This window comes from Tenrec ecaudatus, chromosome 8 (genome assembly GCF_050624435.1).
Source record: "Tenrec ecaudatus isolate mTenEca1 chromosome 8, mTenEca1.hap1, whole genome shotgun sequence".
Taxonomy (NCBI): Eukaryota; Metazoa; Chordata; class Mammalia; order Afrosoricida; family Tenrecidae; genus Tenrec; species Tenrec ecaudatus.
Genome location: NC_134537.1, coordinates 24997697 through 25018525, shown reverse-complemented (window position 1 = coordinate 25018525; position 20829 = coordinate 24997697). Strand labels below are relative to the sequence as shown.

At 47.7% G+C, this 20829-nt stretch overlaps 1 protein-coding gene across 1 annotated transcript in view; it reads left to right on the top strand.

Annotated features, from left to right (window-relative positions):
- MCF2L2 (MCF.2 cell line derived transforming sequence-like 2) overlaps positions 1–20829 on the top strand; it is a 269318-nt gene that overhangs the window by 101449 nt on the left and 147040 nt on the right. The window contains exons 8-10 of the mRNA XM_075556101.1: positions 12351–12475; positions 13618–13732; positions 14468–14587. Coding sequence (XP_075412216.1) covers positions 12351–12475; positions 13618–13732; positions 14468–14587 — 360 coding nt within the window. The remainder of the gene's footprint in view (positions 1–12350; positions 12476–13617; positions 13733–14467; positions 14588–20829) is intronic.

The following is a 20829-nucleotide window of genomic DNA, read 5'->3' as shown; positions in this document are numbered from 1 at the left end:
AAATAAAGGAACTTGCTCCAAATGCAGTCCTACGATTACCCTGAGTAATCCAAAGATCTGCTCTGAGACTTTGCAAGCCCTCATGGATCTTGGGAAGTTTTCTGGAAATGCCTGTGAGAGCCTGGACTATTTCCTTGTCTATATCAATGGGCCAAATTTGCCTTCCCTCCTTCCAGGGAGAGACAGACGGCACAGGTGCAGAAAGTAGGATCTAAAATCCTCCGATGACATTTGCTGGAAGATAATGTGAGGTCACAGGACCCCCAGTCCCCCGTTCATGGACCAACAGGGCTGTGCATGGCAGTCGGCTGCTACCAGAGAGTGTGGCGGTGCGGGTGACTGGAGCAGCAGAGAGAACTGGGAAAGGGATTCCATCGCTCGGGCGGCGCACAGCATGGTTGTCCGTCTTGTCCCAGAAGGGTATGGAGAGGTTACAGAGGAGAAGTACAGAGAAGGCAATGTGGTCACTCAAGAAGCTTTCTGAAGATAAGATACAGACATTTGCATTATTAATGTATATCTACAGAAACTTTATGAGACAAAAATGTCCAATAGTCAAGCTATAGTCTCCCAGCAGATCCTCCACCTAGGTCTATACACTTCTAAAGGGAGTGTTTCCATCTCTCTTAACTCTTCCCCCAAAGAATTCTGCACTCTGTGCTTGCCACCACATCAAAGAGCTGTTCCTTCTAAATGTTGAGTTTGGGGAACGAAACGAAGTCTGAAGGGGCGAGCTGGCTGCAGAGGAAAACTTTCCCGGCGGAATCCGCGTCAGGCCGCCCTTGCGACTCTCAAAGAATGATGAGACATGGTCGTGACGGAAAAAGATTTAGATGCAATCTTCCTGGCTTTTTTTCCCCCTCAACAATGTGGGTTTTCCATTTTCTTAAAGCTTCTTCGTTAAGCCTCCACGATGGCCATGTAGCCTAGAACATCTTTTAAGAGGACCCCTTCGCAGTCCTGAAAAACCAGTCTCCCGCACCTTCTGAGCTGACTTGTCTGCCTGGAATTTAAGCGACCACCATTTTCATTAGACCTGTGTTGAAGTCACTGGAAGGAGATTAAGACACATGTGTTACTGCGAGAACTTGCCTGTAGCTCTCCATTGACCACAGGGACACGTTGAAAGCATTTTGTTTGGAGTGCATCCATGCAGGCATCACCTGGAATCCCAGTAGTATTACTGTTGGACTTTTATGACTTACTCTCAGAGGTCAAAATCAGACCAGGCAGGTAGGTTCTGCTGTGCATGCCATGAGGGACAAGAGACGCAAAGACGAGTTGCATTAGGCAAATCTGCTGCACAGATTGCAAAGCAAGGATGCTACTTTGAGGACTAAGGTGCACTTGACCCAAGCCAGGGTCTTTTCCGTTGCCTTGTATGCATGTGAAAGTGGGACCTGGAAGATAGAAGACTGAAGAAGAATCCATGCATTTGAACATTGGTGCTGGCGAAGAATCTCAAAAGTACCATGGGCTGCTCAAAGGACAAGCCGATCTGTTGTGGAAGAAGTACGACCAGAGTATTCCTTCGAGGCAAGGATGGTGAGAGTGTCTCATGTACTGTTGGCGTGATCTCTAGAGAAGGACGTCGTGCTTGGTAAAGTAGAAGAGCAGTGAAAAAAAATTCTTGACAGGATGGATTGACACCGTGACACAACAATAGGCTCCGGCCTAATAACAATGGGAGGATGATGCAGGAGCAGGCAGTGTTTTGTTCTGTTGTCTATAGGATTGCTACGATTCCGAACCAACTCGCTGGTACCTAGCAACCACAAGGAACTGTCCGGAGATGCGGAGAGGGAAAGGACCAGTGTCCAGGATGGAGAAAGATCATTTCCTCTGGAAAGTAACCAACTACTCTCGGAAGTAAAACATCCAACTCTGGGCAAAGGAGATTAAAATTTCCCTCAGATTATGTAATGGGGTAACTTCGGAGACCCACATAATTTGTAGGATTATCTCACATTTATAAGAAACATCTTTATACTCTTAATTATAATCCCAAGTATATAAACCAATATCTTCATTTGGTCAAACACCCATGTTAACAATTGCATGGTACTCCATTTCGTGCAAATAATCTCAAATATAAAAAAACCCAAGTATCTCTATTTGGCTAAATACTCATGTTTACATGACACTCAATTTAATGTAAATAACAGTCAACTCCCAGACCTGTAAGACAATATGAATAGAATTTAGGAAATGTGTTTAGTCTTTGTGTAAGAAAACAAATGCAAAGTTTCATATTAACTAAATTGCTATCTATGTGGTTATATCTGAAAAATCACAAAACAAAACTCACAGAAGAGTTGGATTTGTCCAGGTGTTTATGTTGATTAGGAATAGTATGTGAATTTGAGTTAGAAATACAAGCGTTCTGTCTTTCCCTCACAGAGCAATATTAGTAATTAGTCATCTTTTAAAGAGAACACAGAAGAACTTACAAAAGCACTTTTTATGATTACCAAGTGTTGGTCATAAACCACTGAGATGTTCTTAATCATTAAACTTATCATTTAGAAGAATGAATACCAAGATCATTAAACTGGAATTCCAAAATGCTTTAAAGAGAGAAAGGGTTCATAGTAGGAAAAGAAAAGGGAAAGCTGTTTAGATGGCTCTCGGCAAGTTCGTCACCTTGTGGTGATTTATCCATATTTCAGTTTGGGTAAGAGCGTTTTACTTAGCTTCTGAGGGCCCAGGTTCATTCCCTAACCAGTGTCCCACGTGCGCAGCCTCCACCCACATGGGGAGGTTTGGGTGCTGCCGTGATGCTTAACAGGTTACAGTGGAGCCTCCAAACTAAGGTGAGGCACAAGAGCCTGCCCACGGAGACCCCAGCAACGACGTGATCAGCGCCTGTTGGGCTGGGTCTCCCTGCGTCTGGGGTGGACTCAATGGCAGCTCACAGAAACCATCACCTGTATGTTTGCCAAAGGTTATACAACTAAACAGTGTCTTGTGTGTTTTATTATTATTATTTTTTGGCATTTGGAAAGCACCTCTCCCAGTGGGAAGCCAGTATAAGATGATTCCTTCAGAAGACTGGACGTTTAGTCTGTTTAAGTATCGATACGCGGGGCTGTGTATGCTTTATCACTTTAGTTCACGAGGAAGACTTTTTCCGAAACAGTCGTTTAAAATGAGGAGATTTGACTTGTTGCCTTCATTTCTTTTCTCCTGGGGAATCTTTGGGATCCTTTTTAGTAGATTCATATGAGCACTCAGTCCCCTCCACAACCGATCCAAACAAGAGAGCCGTTGGAGGTGAGGCCTCCTTTGCTCATTTCCAATGGAGTAAGTTCCCTTCAAAACTGTTTCCCGAGAGAATCTCTTTTTCTTTTGGCCACTGCAGTCTCGAACTTTAACAGCAGCAGAATCCTAGCAAACATTTAAGCAAACTACTGACGGTAAGGACGGCTCCTCTCTGGGCACTTAAATTCCTTCTCCTGAGATTGAGTCCCAAGCTGGGTCTTAATCCGTGTTTCCTAGTTAAAGAAAGGGGCAAAAGTGGATTGCGAGCAGCTGCTGACCTGCAGGTTAAAGATGGAAAGACAGTAGCAGTTCGATCGGAGATAAGGTCTGGTGGTCTGTGTCCTTAAAGAAGACAGCCAGGAGCCGTCTGCAGTTCAATGCATGGGGATGCCGTGAGTCATGGGCCGGCCGCCGGGAGGTCAGCTAGTAACAGCAAAACTAGAGCCCTTCCAGTTTCAACACGTGTGACTTTCTGCCCAGACTGCTGACACATGGACGTCAGGCAAAGATTTGGAAACCTACTTCTCTGTGATTTCTCTTTACCAGATTTTTAGCCTGCCCTGGGAAAAGCTAAGGGTCTGAGGGCCACACTGCTGTGCACCCCATCCTCTCTCGGTGTACCCTTTTAACGGATGGGTACAGAATTAGAGAGTTTATTCAGAGAGCTCACACGGACCCCCCAAACTCCTCTGCCCATTGTGCCCTTGTCCAAGGAGAGGCGCTCGTTTCTGGAGGAAAAGGCAACTTGGATGAGCCCTGCGCTGCCTCTTACTTTATAAGACGTACAGCAAGTCACACCCTGCCACTACAGGGACCCTACCTGCCCAAAGAGTCGACACTTTCACTGGAAGGCAGCATGGATTTAGCAGACGTTCCTGGAAGGTCATTCCTGAGCAACTGCTCCAGCCTGAGTGCTGGCAGGAAGCAAAGACCCAACCCCCAAATAAATGAGGGTATTTTATGACCATGGAAACAGAAACCGCTGACAATCCTTGCATGAAGGGACGACTGGGTACAGTCGTGGCAAAGAATGAAGTTAGACCCCTTCCCTGAAGACATTCACAAAAGGAAACTCAAAATCCAGCCAGAGACCAACCGAAATAGAAGAGCTATTTATAGAAAACATAAGTGTAAACCTTTATGGTGTTGAGTTGTAACATCGAGACCACAAACCAAAAAGGAAAACATAGGTAACAGGGATAACATCAAAATTAAAATAGTTATGCTTCAAGAGACACCACCAAAACAGTGAAAAGACAAGCCACCGAATGGGAGAGCACAGTTGCAAACCGGTAGGTGAGGAAGGTGCCGTGCCCAGACTATGAGGGAACGCCAGAAAGTATTGCCGCTGGTTTCAAGTTCATAGACGCGCAAGATCATTCCAAACGAAACAGTGTGTTTCCACATGTCTCTGCAGCCAGTAAGCCAGCCTGACTTGAATGGTCCAAACCTTCTCAGTTGGTTCTGCCCTCCGACACAAGGTGCGTCTCATCTGGTTTTCAACGTTTTTCTGTGTTTGTTTGGTTCTCGTATTGGGCATTATCTCTGATGTATTTTGCCATTGGGAGTAGCCCTCTTGAATTTTTGTGGTATATTTTTCTGTTTTTCGGTGCATGACACTGAAAAACATCAATCCTATTGAGACAGCAAGTAGAATAAGGGCACCTGGGGGACCTGGGGGAGGGAAGTGAGGAGTAAAGGGGAGCTGATATCAAAGAGTTCGAGAAGAAAATCGATGTTTTGAAACTGATTGTGGTAGCAATCGTACAATCCCGCTTGGTGCGCTTGAACTATGGAATGATATGCAGGGTTGGAAAACTGCCCCTGTGGGTTTCCGCAAAACAACTAGTGGTAAAAAAACAAGATGGTTCTAAAGATAATAAATATTTTAGGTTTGATGGTAAAAAAAAACCAAGATGGTTCTAAAGATAATAAATACTTTAGGTTTGGTGGTCAAAAAAAAACAACAAAAAAAAACAAGATGGTGCTTTTGAACTGCTGAGCCTGTGGTTAGCAGACCAACTCGTAATCACGATGCCACCAGGTCTCCCACTGACCTTAAGCTTATTCTGAATCATAGCGACCCTCCAGGACAGAGTCGAACTGCCTCATGGGGTCTCCGGGCTGTCATCGTTAAGGAAGCAGACCGCCACATCTTCCTTACCAGGAGTGGCTGATGCGTTTGGATGGCGCATCCTTGGGGTGGCACTGTGCTGCTAGCGCCCCCTTTGGTCAGACTAGCTACAACCAAGAAGACAAACACTGACAAGTGTTCAGGAGGGTGGGAACTGCGTGGCAGTTGCTCAGAACAGGCAACATAAAGCGACCCATGTGACTCAGCCGTTCCCAGGTACATGCCCCCAAAGAGTTGAGCGGAGTTCGGTATAAAGACTTGTACACCAATGTGCATAATGGAGTATGCACCATAACCAGACAAGAGGAAATGACTCGAATGCCCATTAACTAATGAATTCAGTAAACAAAATGTGGCCAAACCAAAATCAAACCCACTGTCCAAGAGTAGATTCCGACTACTAAGACCCATATGGGCCAGAGGTAGAACTGCCTCCTAGCTTTTCAATACAGATTCTTAGAGGGGCAAGCAGCTACAGCTTTCCCTCACAGAGCGGCTGCTAAGTTTGAACTGCCAGCCTTTCAGTTACTAGCCCAGCACTTAATCCATTACATGTCCAAGGCTTCTCTATCCATACCCCACCCCCAAATAAAAATCTCAAACTCACTGCCATCAAGTGGATTTCAAAACCTAGTAGTGTAGTGGTTATGCTGGGGTCAGTGACTCTGGACCGCCAGCTGCTCCTCAGGGGGGAGCTGAGGTTTTCTGCCCCTGTGAGGATTTGCAGTCTCAGAAACCCAGGGGGCAGTCCTACTCTGTCCCATCGCATTGCCGTGAGATGGCTACATCCATGCAGTGGCGTGTTACTCGGCCTGAGAAAGAAAGGAAGTGCTGATACTTGTTACCGTGGAGACAAACCTGGACAACAGTATGCTCAGGGCGAAAGCCCCAGACTGAGGCACATGTATATGACTCCCTTTAGACTAAACGTCCAGAATAGGTAAATCCTTAGGGAAAGAATCTAGATTTGTGATGTCTGATAGCTGGAGAGAGGAATGGATGCCCAAATGGCTCACCTGTTAAGAGAGAGAAGGATGTGTTTTCTTTTTCGGCAGTGATGAGAATGCAGTGATGAGGTTGTATACTCTAAATGGGTGACTTGGATGATAGGTGAATTATATCGCCATTAGCAAGAGAAAATATCCCCAAGCCTCGAGACAAAGCAACAAAAAAATAACCACAAACCCTCGTATGCCCCCCACCCAAACAAATAAACCAACAAGACCAGCCCATTGCTATCAAGCTGATTAAAACTCATCGCAACTCTCTGGGTTGGAGTGGACCCGACACACAGGTTTCGAGGCCATGTATCTTTGCCAGAAGCAGACTGCCTCGGCTCTCGCCCACAACACTGCCGGTGGGTTCAACCACCAAGCTTTTGGTAAGCTTCCCAGCACTGAGCCACCAGGAGACTTCACAAAGCCTCTATCAAATTCAAAGATTTAGGACCACTGAGTCGATTTTGATTCGTAGGGACCCTGTAGGACATGGGAGAACTGCCTCTGTGGGTTTCCAACACTGGAACTCTCCACAGGAGTAGAAAGCATAAACCCCATATAGTTTCTTTACCCTGTTTTAGATGGCCTTGTAGACTTTGGGGGTGAAAAAATAACACAATGTTTTTAAAAAGAAATAAAACAAATTGTGAATTGGGTGAAGGTCTACAGAGCAGACCATCAGTTTTACCTTCATTAGCGCATCTACATTTTGCTGCATCTCATACATTGTAGCCCCTTCGAGGTGACATCACCCATGTCCGTTTCCTGCCTCCACCCCTCCTTTGCTGGGGCAATGCTGCCCCCTTCATCCAGAATGGTTGATTGTTCTAAGGTGTGTGCACCTCACTACTGTTATTGCTCATGGTGATAGGCAGGTTTATTTTGCCAACATGGCCAATGAACACATGTGGGATTAATTGAAGGGCAGAGAGATAAATGTCTTGGGAACCTTGCCCGTCTTATCTCTTGCTCTTTGATGATCCGACCAGTGTGCGGCTGCCTTAGCTTGTTCTCTGCCCCAATTTGCAAGCTACACTACCTGTGGGACACCTAATCCGTCGACTGTGTCGCTGTAGTTTGAGGTGCCTTTAAGACCTGCTTCGCCATGCTACTGGAGTATACATCTCTTGAGCTGGGGACTGTCGAACCCTGTCATCTGGCTGGCTGTTGGTGACCTGCCTTGCTGTTTGCTGCCTGTAGCCAGAGAGCCTGAATTGCTCTACACCAGACTCATCTGTCTACTGCCTTGACTTGCACCTGGCGGCCCTCAAGACTTGAAGGACTGCCAATGTATTAGCTGTCTCACGGAAGTGAGCTGCACTGAGCCATTTGTACTGCTCTGAGTCGGCCTTTTTTCTTTTTCTTCTCACCATGGGGGTGGGATGTGAGGGAGAAAAGTACTTGTGACCTTTCACTTATGTGGTGCAGTAATTTTTACAAGACAAATACGATGAAGTCATTCAGAGATGACAAGTCCATTAATATTCCTAGGAGAACAAATAATCACAAGGGCAATCAATCAAAATACACACACGGAGACATGCCTTGGCGTGTGTATTTTGCATGTAACACCTGACAAAGTCAGTGTTCTGAACTCATACCACATGCACACTCACTTCAGAAGAAAGGGAGTATCTCTTTCTGGGACGTTTTTCTTTCTTAAATTATGAAGATATAAATCTGAAAGGCCAGATTCTGCAATTTATGGCCATTATAAATCAAACAGCACAGCTCAATGTTATTTATAAAAGTGAGTTGAGTAGTAAAAGGGTAACAAGGAGGATAAAACATTAATTCTTCATTGGCTCTGGGCTCTGATTCATGCCTTTCCTTCTCACACCACCTCTATGCACTCATGACACAACCAGCTGTGTCTGGTGTGGACTGGATTCTGACATGGCGACCCCTGTATAACACGTGATAAGTATTTGTTGCACTAACTACAGTGTAAACCCAGAGCTGATATTCAGCAGATATACACTGGGCGAGCTGGGCTGATTGTTAAAGTAGTTCCACATTCATGCCCATTGAATGCCCCCTACTCTGTGTTCCTGGGCCCGTCTCTAGCGCACTCAACGATCTCCTCATGATTCTGATAGCTAAAGGTCACCACCTGGACTGCAGGTGGCCTTGGGACAGTATTTCAGCAGTATGTATGACATCTGTGCTAATTGGTCAATACCTGTTCTCTGTCGCTATCAAATATGTTCAAGGTTCACTCCTGTAGAAGAGGGAAAATCCCCCTCTGAGTCTAGGCAACTTATGTTGCTCCTTACCAGAACTATACTTCCTGAATCTTTCCCTGTTTCTGAGAGATTTTAACATCTTCTTGAACTGACCCATGTGGTCTAGTCCTACAGTAATAACCAGAAGAAGATGTCTGGTTTGTTTTTGTTGTTCGTAAGTTGGAAGGGGATTGTTATGAATCGAGTTGTGCCCCCCAGACATATGTGTCGAATTGCAGGCCTTTATCCATATGCAGGATCCCTGGCAGTGCAGTGGGTAAGCACCGGCTACTAACCAGCAGTTTGCCAGTTCAAACCCATGCATTTGTCTTCCATAATGATGAAACCATAGGAGACATCTCTCTCCTGCCCCATAGGGTCATTATGAATCAGAATCCACTCGGTGGCAAAGGGTCTGGTACCTGTGCATGTAATCCTCTTTGAAAATTGGAGGGTGGATCCTAAATCTAATCACTTCTGAGTCATAAAAAGAATAGACATAGCGACACTCAGGGGCTGGCAGATGCCATGTGAGGACTGTCAAAAGGCTAAGGGACATGACCAGAGCATGTACACAGGTATAGATAAGAGATAAAGCTCAGGACACTTGGAATCCAGGAACAGAAAAGGGAGTAGTGATGCCAGAAGGATAGGGGAAAGTGGGGGAGAAGAGGGGAGGAAGGGGTAACCGATCACAAGGATCGGCACATAACCGCACACACCCCTCCAGGGGGAAGAACAGAAGCCATGGGGGAAAGGAGACAGCAGTCAGTGTGAGATATGAAAGTAATAATAATATAAAATCTGTCAAGGGACCATGAGGGTGGAGGGGCGGTGAAGAGGAGCTGATTCCCTGGGCTCAATAGAATGTAAATGTCTAGAAAAGAACGATAGCAACATATGTACGAATATGTCTGATACAATTGATGGATGGATTGTAACAAGAGTTGTAAGAGCCCCCAATAAAATGATCTTTTAATTAAAAGAAAAAAGCTAAGCAACACCAAGGAACCAAGGAAAGAGTCAACAGAACTGAGACCTGAATTTGAACTGGTCGTCTCCAGAGCTGTAAGAACTTAAATTTCTGAAATGCACATCCACCCACAGTGGCGTTTGTGGTCCAGCAGCCCAAGGTCACTGAGACAGGCTACACAGTGGGCCTCGTCACTTATTAAGACTCACCTTCCTGTGCTCACGGACTTCCTCCACACGCTGCCTTCTTTGGATGTCACTTTCTTCCCCAAATGCTTCCTTCTGCCTTAAAAATGTACCTCTTCGTTCCATGATGCACACCTTCCCGGTACAATTGCTGAAGACAAATGTGTGCACAAGCAAATGTGGTGAAGAAAGCTGATGGTGCCCGGCTATAAAAAGATATAGCATCTGGGGTCTTAAAGGCCTGAAGGTAAACAAATGCCCATCTAGCTCAGAAGCAACAAAGCCCACATGGAAAAAGCACACCACTTTGTGTGATCACGAGGTGTCAAAGGGATCAGGTATCAGGCATCAAAGAACAACAACAACAAAAAAGACATATTGTGAATGAGGGGGTGTGGAGTGGGGGACCCAAAGCCCGTCTATAGGCAACTGGACACCCCCTTACAGAAGGGTCACGGGGAGAAGATGAGCCAGTCAGGGTGCAGAGTAGCAACAATGAAACATACAACTTTCCTCTAGTTCCTAAATGCTTCCTCCCACCCACTATCATGATCCCAATTCTACCTTACAAATCTGGCTAGACCAGAGGATGTACACTGGTACAGATAGGAACTGGAAACACAGGGAATCCCGGACAGATGATCCCTTCAGGACCAGTGGTGAGATTGGTGATACTGGAGGGTGGAGGTAAGGTGGGATAGAAAGGGGAAACCGATTATAAGGATCTACATATAACCTCCCTGGGGGATGGACAACAGAAAAGTGGGTGAAGGGAGGGAAACATCAGACAGTGTAAGATAAGACAAAATAATAATTTATAAAGTATCAAGGGTTCATGGGGGGGGAGCAGGGAGGGAGGGGAAAAATGAGCTGATACAAAGGGCTCAAGTAGAAAGCAAATGTTTTGAGAATGATGATGGCAACAAGTGTACAGATGTGTTTGACATACAATGGATGGATGTATGGATTGTGATAAGAGTTGTATGAGCCCCCAATAAAATGATTCTTTTAAATGTGCCTTTTCTCCTTTATCACCTCCGCCTTTCCTAATAACACTGCATCACAAGAATGTATGTCACGGAAGCGTGCGTATATCTTCTTAGGGATAACACCGGGATCCTCAGCTCAGAGGTGGTTCCAAAACTGAGTGGGGAAAGCCAGGAGCCTCTCCCCTGGGTCGAAGGAGAGAAAGGGGGGCAAGGACACTGACCCTTGAGTAGTTTTCCCCATCGTATTTTATTTGCCTGGGTTCGTTTGCAACCCAACTTTTAGAGACTTTGATCAATCCAGCCAACCTATCATCCATTGACTCATTTGCCCATCCGATGCTTAGTGAGTGTTGATGCGCTGTATAGAAATGAGGGCTAACACCTGAGCCTGGACATGAAGGGACTTGCCCAATTCCCAGGCTGCTGTGTCAGTCAAGTGGCCAACTTGGAGGCCTAACCCGGAGTGGACATAATCGGTGGGGATGTTCAGAGAATTGTCAAGGTCTAGGTCAGAGGATCCAATAGGTCATCAACAAGATCCAGGGCTCGGGTTGAGACTGGATCTGTCTGGTGGAAGCTTGCGACGGGGTAAGGAGTAGGGCGGAAAGGGAGGCAAGGAGCTAAGTCATGAGGCTAAGGCGGTCCAGGACTTCTGTGTGCGCATGAGAGAAGAGTCAAACTCCTCCCACAGGGAGTAGGCTCTATACTGACTAGATGGCCGAGAGAGTCTGTTCACAGGCTCGGAGGGAGTCGTTTTGTGTGAGGCTTCGAACTCGGGGCCTTTTCCAGCTCTCGGGGTCCTGTCAAACCAGGACCCGGTGGCTCAGTAATCATGCCAAACTACAACTCCAGAGAACATCATTCTAGGCCAGCCTCTGCCCATGTTCATCCGTGGGATGTGCAAGGAGGACTCCAGCTATTGCATCTGGACGACCCCAGCCCCCTGTCCTTCCCCAGCTGCAGAACCTGCAGAAGCCCCCTCATGAGATAAGCAGAATAGACAGGAATCGTTCCCTGTCCAGCGGTAACCGCTGCCGGTCTCTGCTGAACATCAACAACGAAACAGGGCCACAGCTCGGGGGCAGGGGACGGCAGGGGGAAGGAAAGGCCAGGTCTTTACTGGTGAGACGAGAGGATGTCTTTTTATCGCCAACTAGCAATTAGAACCACATGGACGTTTCTGGCCGTGCAAATCACCATCTGTCACTTTCTTGTTTCTAGTTATGTTCTCAGATTAAAACCGGATTTTTTTCCGTTGGCGTTGCTCTGTACAACCATAACTTGGGAGACACAAAAACTTACCCGGCAGCGCTTTGGGGCAGGTAAAGTGGATGGGTCGAGGACTAGAGTTCGAAAGATTTGCTTCTGACAGTGGATGGCATTTTGTAGCATTTAAATTTTGCATCATGTATATATTCCCTATGAAGACATACATTTCTGGCAATACATTGATTCATTTTTTAAAACTGCAGCGAATTCATGTTTTCTTCCTTCTAGTGAAAGGTATACTTAGTTGTCATTCTCCTTGTCCCAAATGCTCCCTGTAATTTTTTGCTCCTAAGAGAGATGATATCTGTTTCTCTAGGATGAGCTGAAGTCACTTCGGAAGCAAGGGTCCACCCTGCTGTCATGCATCCAAGAGCCAGCCACCAGCACTCCCACCTGCCACCGCAATGCCAATGAAGTGGAGAACGTCGCCACGATGGGAAGGTGCGTGAGCGAGCCAGGTGATGCCTGCTTTTCTAGGAGACAACCTGTGGAGCGAGCTTACCTGAAACAATCCAGAAGAGAACGGAAGAGTTCCTATGGAGTTTGGGTGGGGCCAAGAGTGGGGATTTGAGACAGCAAAGCATGCATCTATCATCTATTTACAGAGCTGTTTTTATGACAAATCTCTTCCTCCTGCCGATGTAATGCTCTGGTCTCAAGGCTTCTAGGCAAACGGTAGTGTGTATTATTTCCTGTACAAACATGCAGTTTTCTGTGTGGTGGACTTTACACATCTGTAGTCTTAAAAACAAACAAAAAGAATAAACTCACTGCCTCGAGTCAGTTCCGGCTCGTGGTGATCCTATAGGGCAGGGTAGAATTGCCCATGTGGGTTTCCGAGACTAACTCTATGGGAGTAGAAAGGCTCATCTTTCTCCTGTTGAGAGACTAGTGGTTTTGAACTGCTGACCTGGAGGTCAACACATAACCACTCTGCCACTAGGGCCCCTGTCATCTTTCCAACTCATTGTGATCAAGTCAATTCTGATACCTAGCAACCTTCTAGGACAGGGTAGAGCTGCCCACGTGGGTTTCCGAGAGTGTAACTGCTTATGGGAATAGAAAGCCTTGTCTTTTCCCTGCTGAGCACCTGGTGGTTTGGAACAACCCAACGAGTAACCACTAGGCTGCCTGGGCTCCTCCGGGTAGTCTTAGGTAGGGGGAATTGACACAACAATAAGGCCCTTGGGTTGGGAGGGTGGGCGGAGGGAAATAAATGAGGAGCTGATAACCAAGGGTGCAAGTAGCAAGAAAATGTTTTGAAAAGGATGATGGCAACAGATATAGAGATGTGCTGGACACACTGCATGGATTGTTAAAAGAGCCCCAAATAAAATGATTAAAATAATAATAATACATAAGTTGCCTGAGGCAGAGCGGCAGTCTCTGCCAAGCACCAGCGAGCGATGTCCGGATTAGAGGGTGGAGAGCGTGGAATCCGGCTAAACCCTAACAGAGTCACAGGGGCTAAAGACTGTCTTAAGGAGGAGACATGCCCCACGCTAATGATGCAGACTGGAAGCATGGCTGCTGTCTACACGGGTCTGCATGGGCCCCTTCACTCTCTCACACTTTCTTGACAGGTTATTAGTTCAGTTGGATGAAACAGAAAAAGCCTTTGGTCACTTTTGGGCTGAACATCACCTGAAGCTTAACCAGTGCCTGCAGCTACAGCACTTTGAGCACCGGTTTTGTGAGGTATTGTTTTCTTGTCCAACAGAGCGCCCTCTTCTGATGCAGTGGCCCCTAGTTCTTCTTTCCCCTTGAACTCTGTAGTATGCACCTTCCCTCTTCCCCTGAACCCCTGCCCTCCAGCCACTGCCGATGATCCAGTCACCGCTCAGAGCTCCCTGCATGACAGAGGAGAGCTGCCCCACACAGGTTCTGAGATTGTCCGTCTTTATGGGGGTGGACAGCCTCCTCTTTCTTCAATGGAGGGGCTGACAGGCTTGAATCACAGCTCTCACTGTCAGCAGCCTGATGCTTAACCCACCCTGACTGCGCCTCCAGGGAGTCTTCCCTCGACCCCACCTCCTGCTTCAGAGCCTGGCTGCTTCACAGCCCTGGCTCACATGTTCACGAGGTAGCACTGTTCTAAGATCCCATTTTCCTATTGACATACAAAGCCGTTTTCCCTTTCTTGTTGATAACCCATTGGCTGTAGCACTAATATTCTATCTGCACGTGTCTCCGCGTCTCCCAGCTTCAATTTGAAGTTAATGAGCTACTTTTAGTGTATATTTATGTATCTTAACAGAGCTCTTTATATACATATATATGCATATATACATATGTTTATACATATAGGTGTATACACACACGCACAACTCCTGAACCCTTTCCAGATCGCCCAGTTGTTGTAAAGCCTAGCACACGTCCACACCCCTGCAGACGGGTGCCCGCAGCTCAGTGCGCTGCTCGATGTGTTTGCAGGTCAGAGTTGCCCTGGACAACCTGTTGGAGGAGCAAGCAGAGCTGACAGACCTCGGCGACAGTGTCACGCGTGTGCAACACCTGCTTCAGGAACAGAAGGAGCTGGAGAGAAAAGGCCAGGTGCGTCCTTCTTTTGACATTGTCAGGTACTGGTCAGGAAGTCTTGGACCTTGGCACGCCATGCCCACTTGTTGCTGTTGGCAGGGGCCCATCCTGCCCTCCCAGCCTCTGCCCACTGCCACCCCAGAGCGCACACAAAGAACTGTAATGAGCAACACCGCCAGTGCAGGGCTCTGGGAAGGCGGCTGGAGCCCCCCAGTTGTGGCAGCAAGAGTGGCCGACAAGGTCAGACACGTGTCTCAGAGTCTCAGAACTCTTCCTCGAGGCCCATATGCGGGGCTGAGGCTGGTGGTAAGGAGGGAAAAACACAACAGCAAACAGCAAACTGGTTTATTTCTGGAGCATGACTGAGAAAGCGGTGTCTATCTGCCCAGGCCATCGACAAGCATGCTGCTGCTGCACAGAACTAGCCGAGCTTCACATTCTCCCCTGCCCCAGAGCTGTCAGTGTCCACCTGCTGAAGGAATGCGCTTTCATGATTCTCAGACCCACCTGAAGCTGTCCCCGGGGCCTGCACACAAGGCAGGAGGGAGGCATGATTCTATTTGGGGTCCTTCAGATTAAGGCGGTTGAATCATCTTGTGGCAGAGACAATTCCCGGGGCCTCTCTTCATGAGGTTCCCAATATGTTTGTCTTTTGATGGCCCAGGCCTCTGTGGTCAGCACTTCAGAAAGGGCCCATCTCGAGGCCTGTGTCCAGTGCTGGAGATTTATTCCTCCACTCCGACCCTCTGGCCAGCAGCAGTGCTGTCACTTCTTAGAAGCGCAGAATTCAGAGCCCCACTTCAGAGACTGCATTTAGAAAAAAAATTATATATATATATATGGCATTATTACGATATCATTAACATGCTGTACAATGCCATCGTTCAGTCATCTTCAGGAGGGTTGTACATTCATCCCCACAGTCAACTTGGAGACATTTCTCTCACTCGTGGACCCCTCGCTGTTGACTCCCCATCTCCCACTCGCCTCCCTTTCCATACCCCTAGGTAGTTATTAATCCACTTGCTGTCTTCATAGACCGACCCATCCTGACTTCCCTGTACAGAAAAAAAAAACCAACAAAAACAAGGGATCCAGGAGCAACGACCAAATAAAACAGAGAAAAACCTCCATCAAAAAGAAAGCGGAAAATATTTAATGTCCAGAATAAACTCAAAATGCTTTAAAAGGAGGGCTAATAGCAAAGCATTACGTTCCAGCCGATCTCGAGCCGTTGAAATCCACTGTACAACGCTTTGTGTCTGACCTGAAGGCTACCCACATTCCTAGATCAGGGTCAGTGGGCATTCCCTGACGACGCAATCCACGTAGAAACCCCACACACAGACTGGGGGCTTCCACTGTCATCCGTAATGTTCCGCAAACTGGGTGTTTAGAATTTTGGCTCAAATATCATTCCCTTCTCTGTTTGGATTATGTTATATTACTTACAGTTTGTGAGTAGAGTTTGAGATCTCACCTGCCTGTAGTCCTGATGTAAGAGCAATCTGTTCTGGTGACGTGGCCCTGCTCGGTGAGATACAGGTGCTATAGCAAAGTGTGGTGAAGAAATCAGATGGTGCCCAGCTATTAGAAAAAATAGCATCTGGGGTCTTAAAAGGTTTGTCTCGAAACAAGAATCCGCATTTTAATCAAAGCCCTCTGGACTTTGATGAAGGAGCCTAAATGGCACAGGCGGTTTGCAGTCAACCACGACCCCAAAAATTGGCAGTTCAAACCCAGCCAGCCACCCTGCCGAAGACAGAGCCAGTGAACTGCTTCCATAAAGATCACAGAGGAGAAACCCCGACGGAGCAGTGCTTCCCGGTGACATACGCAGTTGTCACGAGTCGGGATAGACTCCACACCAGCTAACAGCAATAGCAGCCAGGTGCTCGGCCTTGCAGGGAGCAACACACCCTCCCAAAGGTCCCTGGGGCCCCACCAACCCCCAGAGCTGCCCGTCCTGGGTTTGGAGCTTGAAGCGCTTCTTACTCTTATGAACACAGGAGCTCACCTGTGTCCCCAGACACTCACGCAGGTGTCCCAGCCTTCCCAAGTGAGGGGCCCTTTCTGTTAACAATGACAGGGGCCATCGACAGCTAAACACTTCAGTGCTAAAGTTCCACGAGTCATCAGAAACATTGCTCAAGCCAGAGAAACACTGAATCTCCTATCTGTGGTGACGGCGTGTCCCAAATCCTCCAGGACAATCCCAGCCGTATGTCATTTTCGTGCTTTCAACTGGACGCCTCCTTAGCCGTAGCTACTATGTCATGTGATATATTTTCATCTACATAAACTCATGTGTTGGGGGGAGAGTACCTCATGCCTCTCTTTCTGGCTTGAAACCATGATTCTAGCAGGGGCAAGGGATGTGTGATAGTGGCTGTTGCCTTACCCGGAAGGTGCTCCTTCGTCCATAAGTACTCCTTCTCCTGGGTTCTGGGACTATGGCGGTGAGCCAGGCTGGTCAGACCCTGCCCTCCCGGGATGTGCAGGGGACAGAGAGAGGCTCAGAGTGTAATCAATCAAACGCATAAGGACAGTGACAGGGAGGAAGACAATAATAGGAATATAGTAGACAGTGACACAGGAGATGGCCCTTTTTCAGCAAGGGGCTGTCAGAGAAGGCCTCCCGGAGGCGATGAATGACGTGAGATCTGTGGTCTGAGGAGCCACGCACAGATTGGGGAAGAGCAGAGGGGGCCACCGTGCAAAGGCCATGAGGTTGGTCGGCTCACGGAATGTGGCTGGAACGTGTGAGCCGGGAAGAGAGGATGACGGAGAAGTGAATGGGGCCTTGGGTCTCTAGTGGATTACTTCGATTTTCTTCTTTGTTGTAAGGGAAGCCGATTGAGGGTGCTATGGGTACGTTTTGAACAGGGGTGACGGGATCTACATGATGGAGTCCACATTCTTTCTCTGCCCACAGTGCTCCCCCCACCCCCTTGGACTTGGGATCCTTGCTACATACTTTAAAGGGTGCTGATCAGAGCTAGGGTGAAGCCTGTGGTCACGGGCATTAGACTAGAAAGGTCTGCGAACCAAGCTTCTGACGGGTGCATCCCAGTTTTAGCTCCGGCTGAGAAATTGCATTTCCACCCCAGATCTACTGCATCAGAATCCTGTTTATCAAGTCGCCTAGGTGGTTCTCCCAGAGATCCATGCAATGCAGATTCTGATTCAGTAGCGCTGGGGGTGGAAATGCAATTTCTCAGCAGGGGTTCAAGCAGGAATGGACCAGTTTGAGGTCTTGCTGTGAACTTTAGACCTGCCTTGCATATGCAAAGTTCTTGAGCCCGTTGTTCTAAGCCGCTGCACATGACCTTTGGAACTCACACAGACTGACTGTACACATTGTTTTTATACCTGGCTCTTTTTTACTGTTGCCTACCCTGCTTTTTGACTGTTGTCTAAAGGAAACGAGTGACCGGAGTGACCGATTCCTTTGCCGTCGGTTAAACCAAGAAGAGCTATCTTACCATCAGGGGACCTTTTCCAACAGGTTCTCTCAGATTCCCTGGCGTCTTTTGGTGACATGGACTTGGCGAAGCTTTCCATCGGTCCTGTAAAAGTGCTCAAGGAAAGAGGTGGTACTTACTGCATGTGCCCATAATCCCTCAGATACCTGCTTGGGGGTTCCTTCACCCTTTCCTCAGCACTCGGGGTCACCTGCCCTCCTGGGAGAGCCACTTCCTGATTTCTGGTCGTAGCCAACTTCCTGGTGCAGTGATCGATCACGCTTATGGTAATCTCTGGGCTAACACACTCACCAGACTCGGGACACAAGCTAATACCACCTGTCAGCTGTCTTGTTCTAGTTTCAGGGTTTGGCAAGACTTTTGATTTCTGAGAAGCAGTGGTCTCACCCACCGTCTTATCTCTGGAGAGGCAGCATTTCTTGCAGGGAAGTGATTCTCAACCTTCCTAATGCCTTGGTCCTTTCAGACAGTTCCTCCTGTTGTGGTGACCGCCAACCATGACATTATTTTCGTTGCTACTTCATCACTGTCATTTTGCTACTGTTACGAATTGTCATGTAGATATCTGATAGGCAGGATGTAGTTTCATTGTTACAAATTGAACATCATGAAAGCATAGGGATTCATCACAAAAACAATATGTAATTATATATTGTGAAATATTTATTTCTAATGACAAATAAATGAAATTTTGTCTTCAAGCAAGTTACTTGTATGTGGTATAGCTGCATGTGGGCAGACCGCCTGGAGACAGATAGAGGAGAGGTGTCTGGGTTCCTACGACCATCGGAAATATGTGTTTTCTGATGGTCTTAGACGACCCCTGTTGTGGGAAACAGAAGGATTTCTCCCAAGTTGTCTCCCCAAATAGATGCCAAACTGAGCTGCTTGAGAATGACTATACATGTGGAGGTCATCAGAAGTAGGTCAGGTGTTATTCTCCCTAAGGCTTATCAGCCATCTAGAGCAAGCAGACACCACTGTTTATCCCACAACAAATAGGGCCCACTCCCTTCTGATAAGGACAGTAGTTGTCTGTTTCCTTGTAGGAGATGCCAGAGAAGTCAAACCTGCCCTGGGATGACCAAAGTTAGGCTGCCATCATGAATCTAGGGTCTGCCCATCTTGTCACATGTATACCCCTAGACCGTCCCATTCCTATGGGAACACCCCTAACTCATCCCCTTCCTGTCATGCTTATGCCTATCATAATCCCCTTCCTATGATGTGTATGCCTATTGGACTGCCCCTTCCTGTGACATGTGGTGACCTGCAATTACACCCCCCTAAGAGATCGAATGCTTGGTTAGCAATAAGCGGGTCTCTCCAACCTTGTGCCCGGGGCTCCAGCTCCCTGCCGGGTCTCCACCCCACCTCCCCTCGGCCCACGCTGTGCACGGACCTGGCTGGTAAGATCATGGCCATCCAGGAGGTGAGCATGCTACCATGAAATGTGTCTGACTTCATTATTTGACTCTCTCTTCTACCTCTCATGCTCTCGATGACTTTAATATAATTAATATAATCTTATATTATTATATATTTTATTTATCAACCTTACAATTGTGCTTACTGAACCTGTGATTAGTGGTGGGGGGCTGGCACCCCAATTCATACCACACCCTGTGAAAGGGTCGTTCACCCCCCCAAAGGGGTCATGACCCACAGGTTGAGAACCGCTGTTGTAGGGGTTTGACGGTGGGGCGTGTTGGAACTTAGGGGAGCGGGCAACAGAAAACACACAAGAACCCGGCAGGGGCAACTAGCTTGATCTGAGCCCGGCCCTCTCCCCTGAAAGCGGGTGGCCGTTAGGCCGTGGTGTCCAAGAACGCGGGCCATCAATGTCCTAGGGACTAGAAGCTAGCTTGGCACGTGACTTTTCTTCCTTTTGAATTAAACAGAGATTTTCAGCTATACACTGTGAACTCTCACGTGCTGCCCACTCCGTGTCACAGGCCTTGATTCTGCTCTCTCGTTCCCCTGGACCACCTCCTCATCTTCTGTAGCGTTCTTGGGCTTCCTCTGTGGGTTGGTCCTCAGCTTCCTGCTGCAGAGCACTGCCATCGCCCTCCTTCTCCCCACTGTCTTCCACTCTAGACACCGTCCCGTGTGCCTGACGCCCTGGCAGCAGAGTCCTAGCGGGGAAAAGAGGCTGCTAAGACCATGAAGATTCCTGAATGACAGGTTGCAGCCCAGCTCTGTGGGCTTCTGGAGTTTTAAGATGCCGGACAGGCCTGCGCCAGAGCACCGGATGTCAGCCACTCCTGTCTCGTGTTTCCGGCTTGATTTTGGAGAGGCCCCATTGACAACGCCACCAGCATTTCAAGGGTTCATCTGGAGCCGAAGCTGTCCTGGTGGAAAAATAAGCCTCCATCAGGAGGTTTTGCAGGAAAGTTCGTGTAGGTTCCGGGAAGGCTTAGTAGTCCCGACTGTGTTGCGTTCATTCTTAGCACACACTGGAAAGTCCTCTGGAAAGGAAGAGTGAGTGACAGGAACCTAGGTGTCCGGATCATACATGGGCTGCGTTCAAATCCTTGTTCTGGCAAATAACCGCTGTGTGACCCTCTTCACGTTTCCTCACCTCTGTGAACAGCCTCCTCATTGGTAGACGGAGACCGTTTCTATCTCAGAGAGTCCATGTGAAGATTCAGGGACTCAGGGACCATTGTGAGGAACAACCCAAATGCACTCTCACTTACCAGCAGTCATGGACATGGTATAAGATGGGGCAGCGGCCCTTCTTCTTGACATAACATCGCCCTGGGTTTGAGT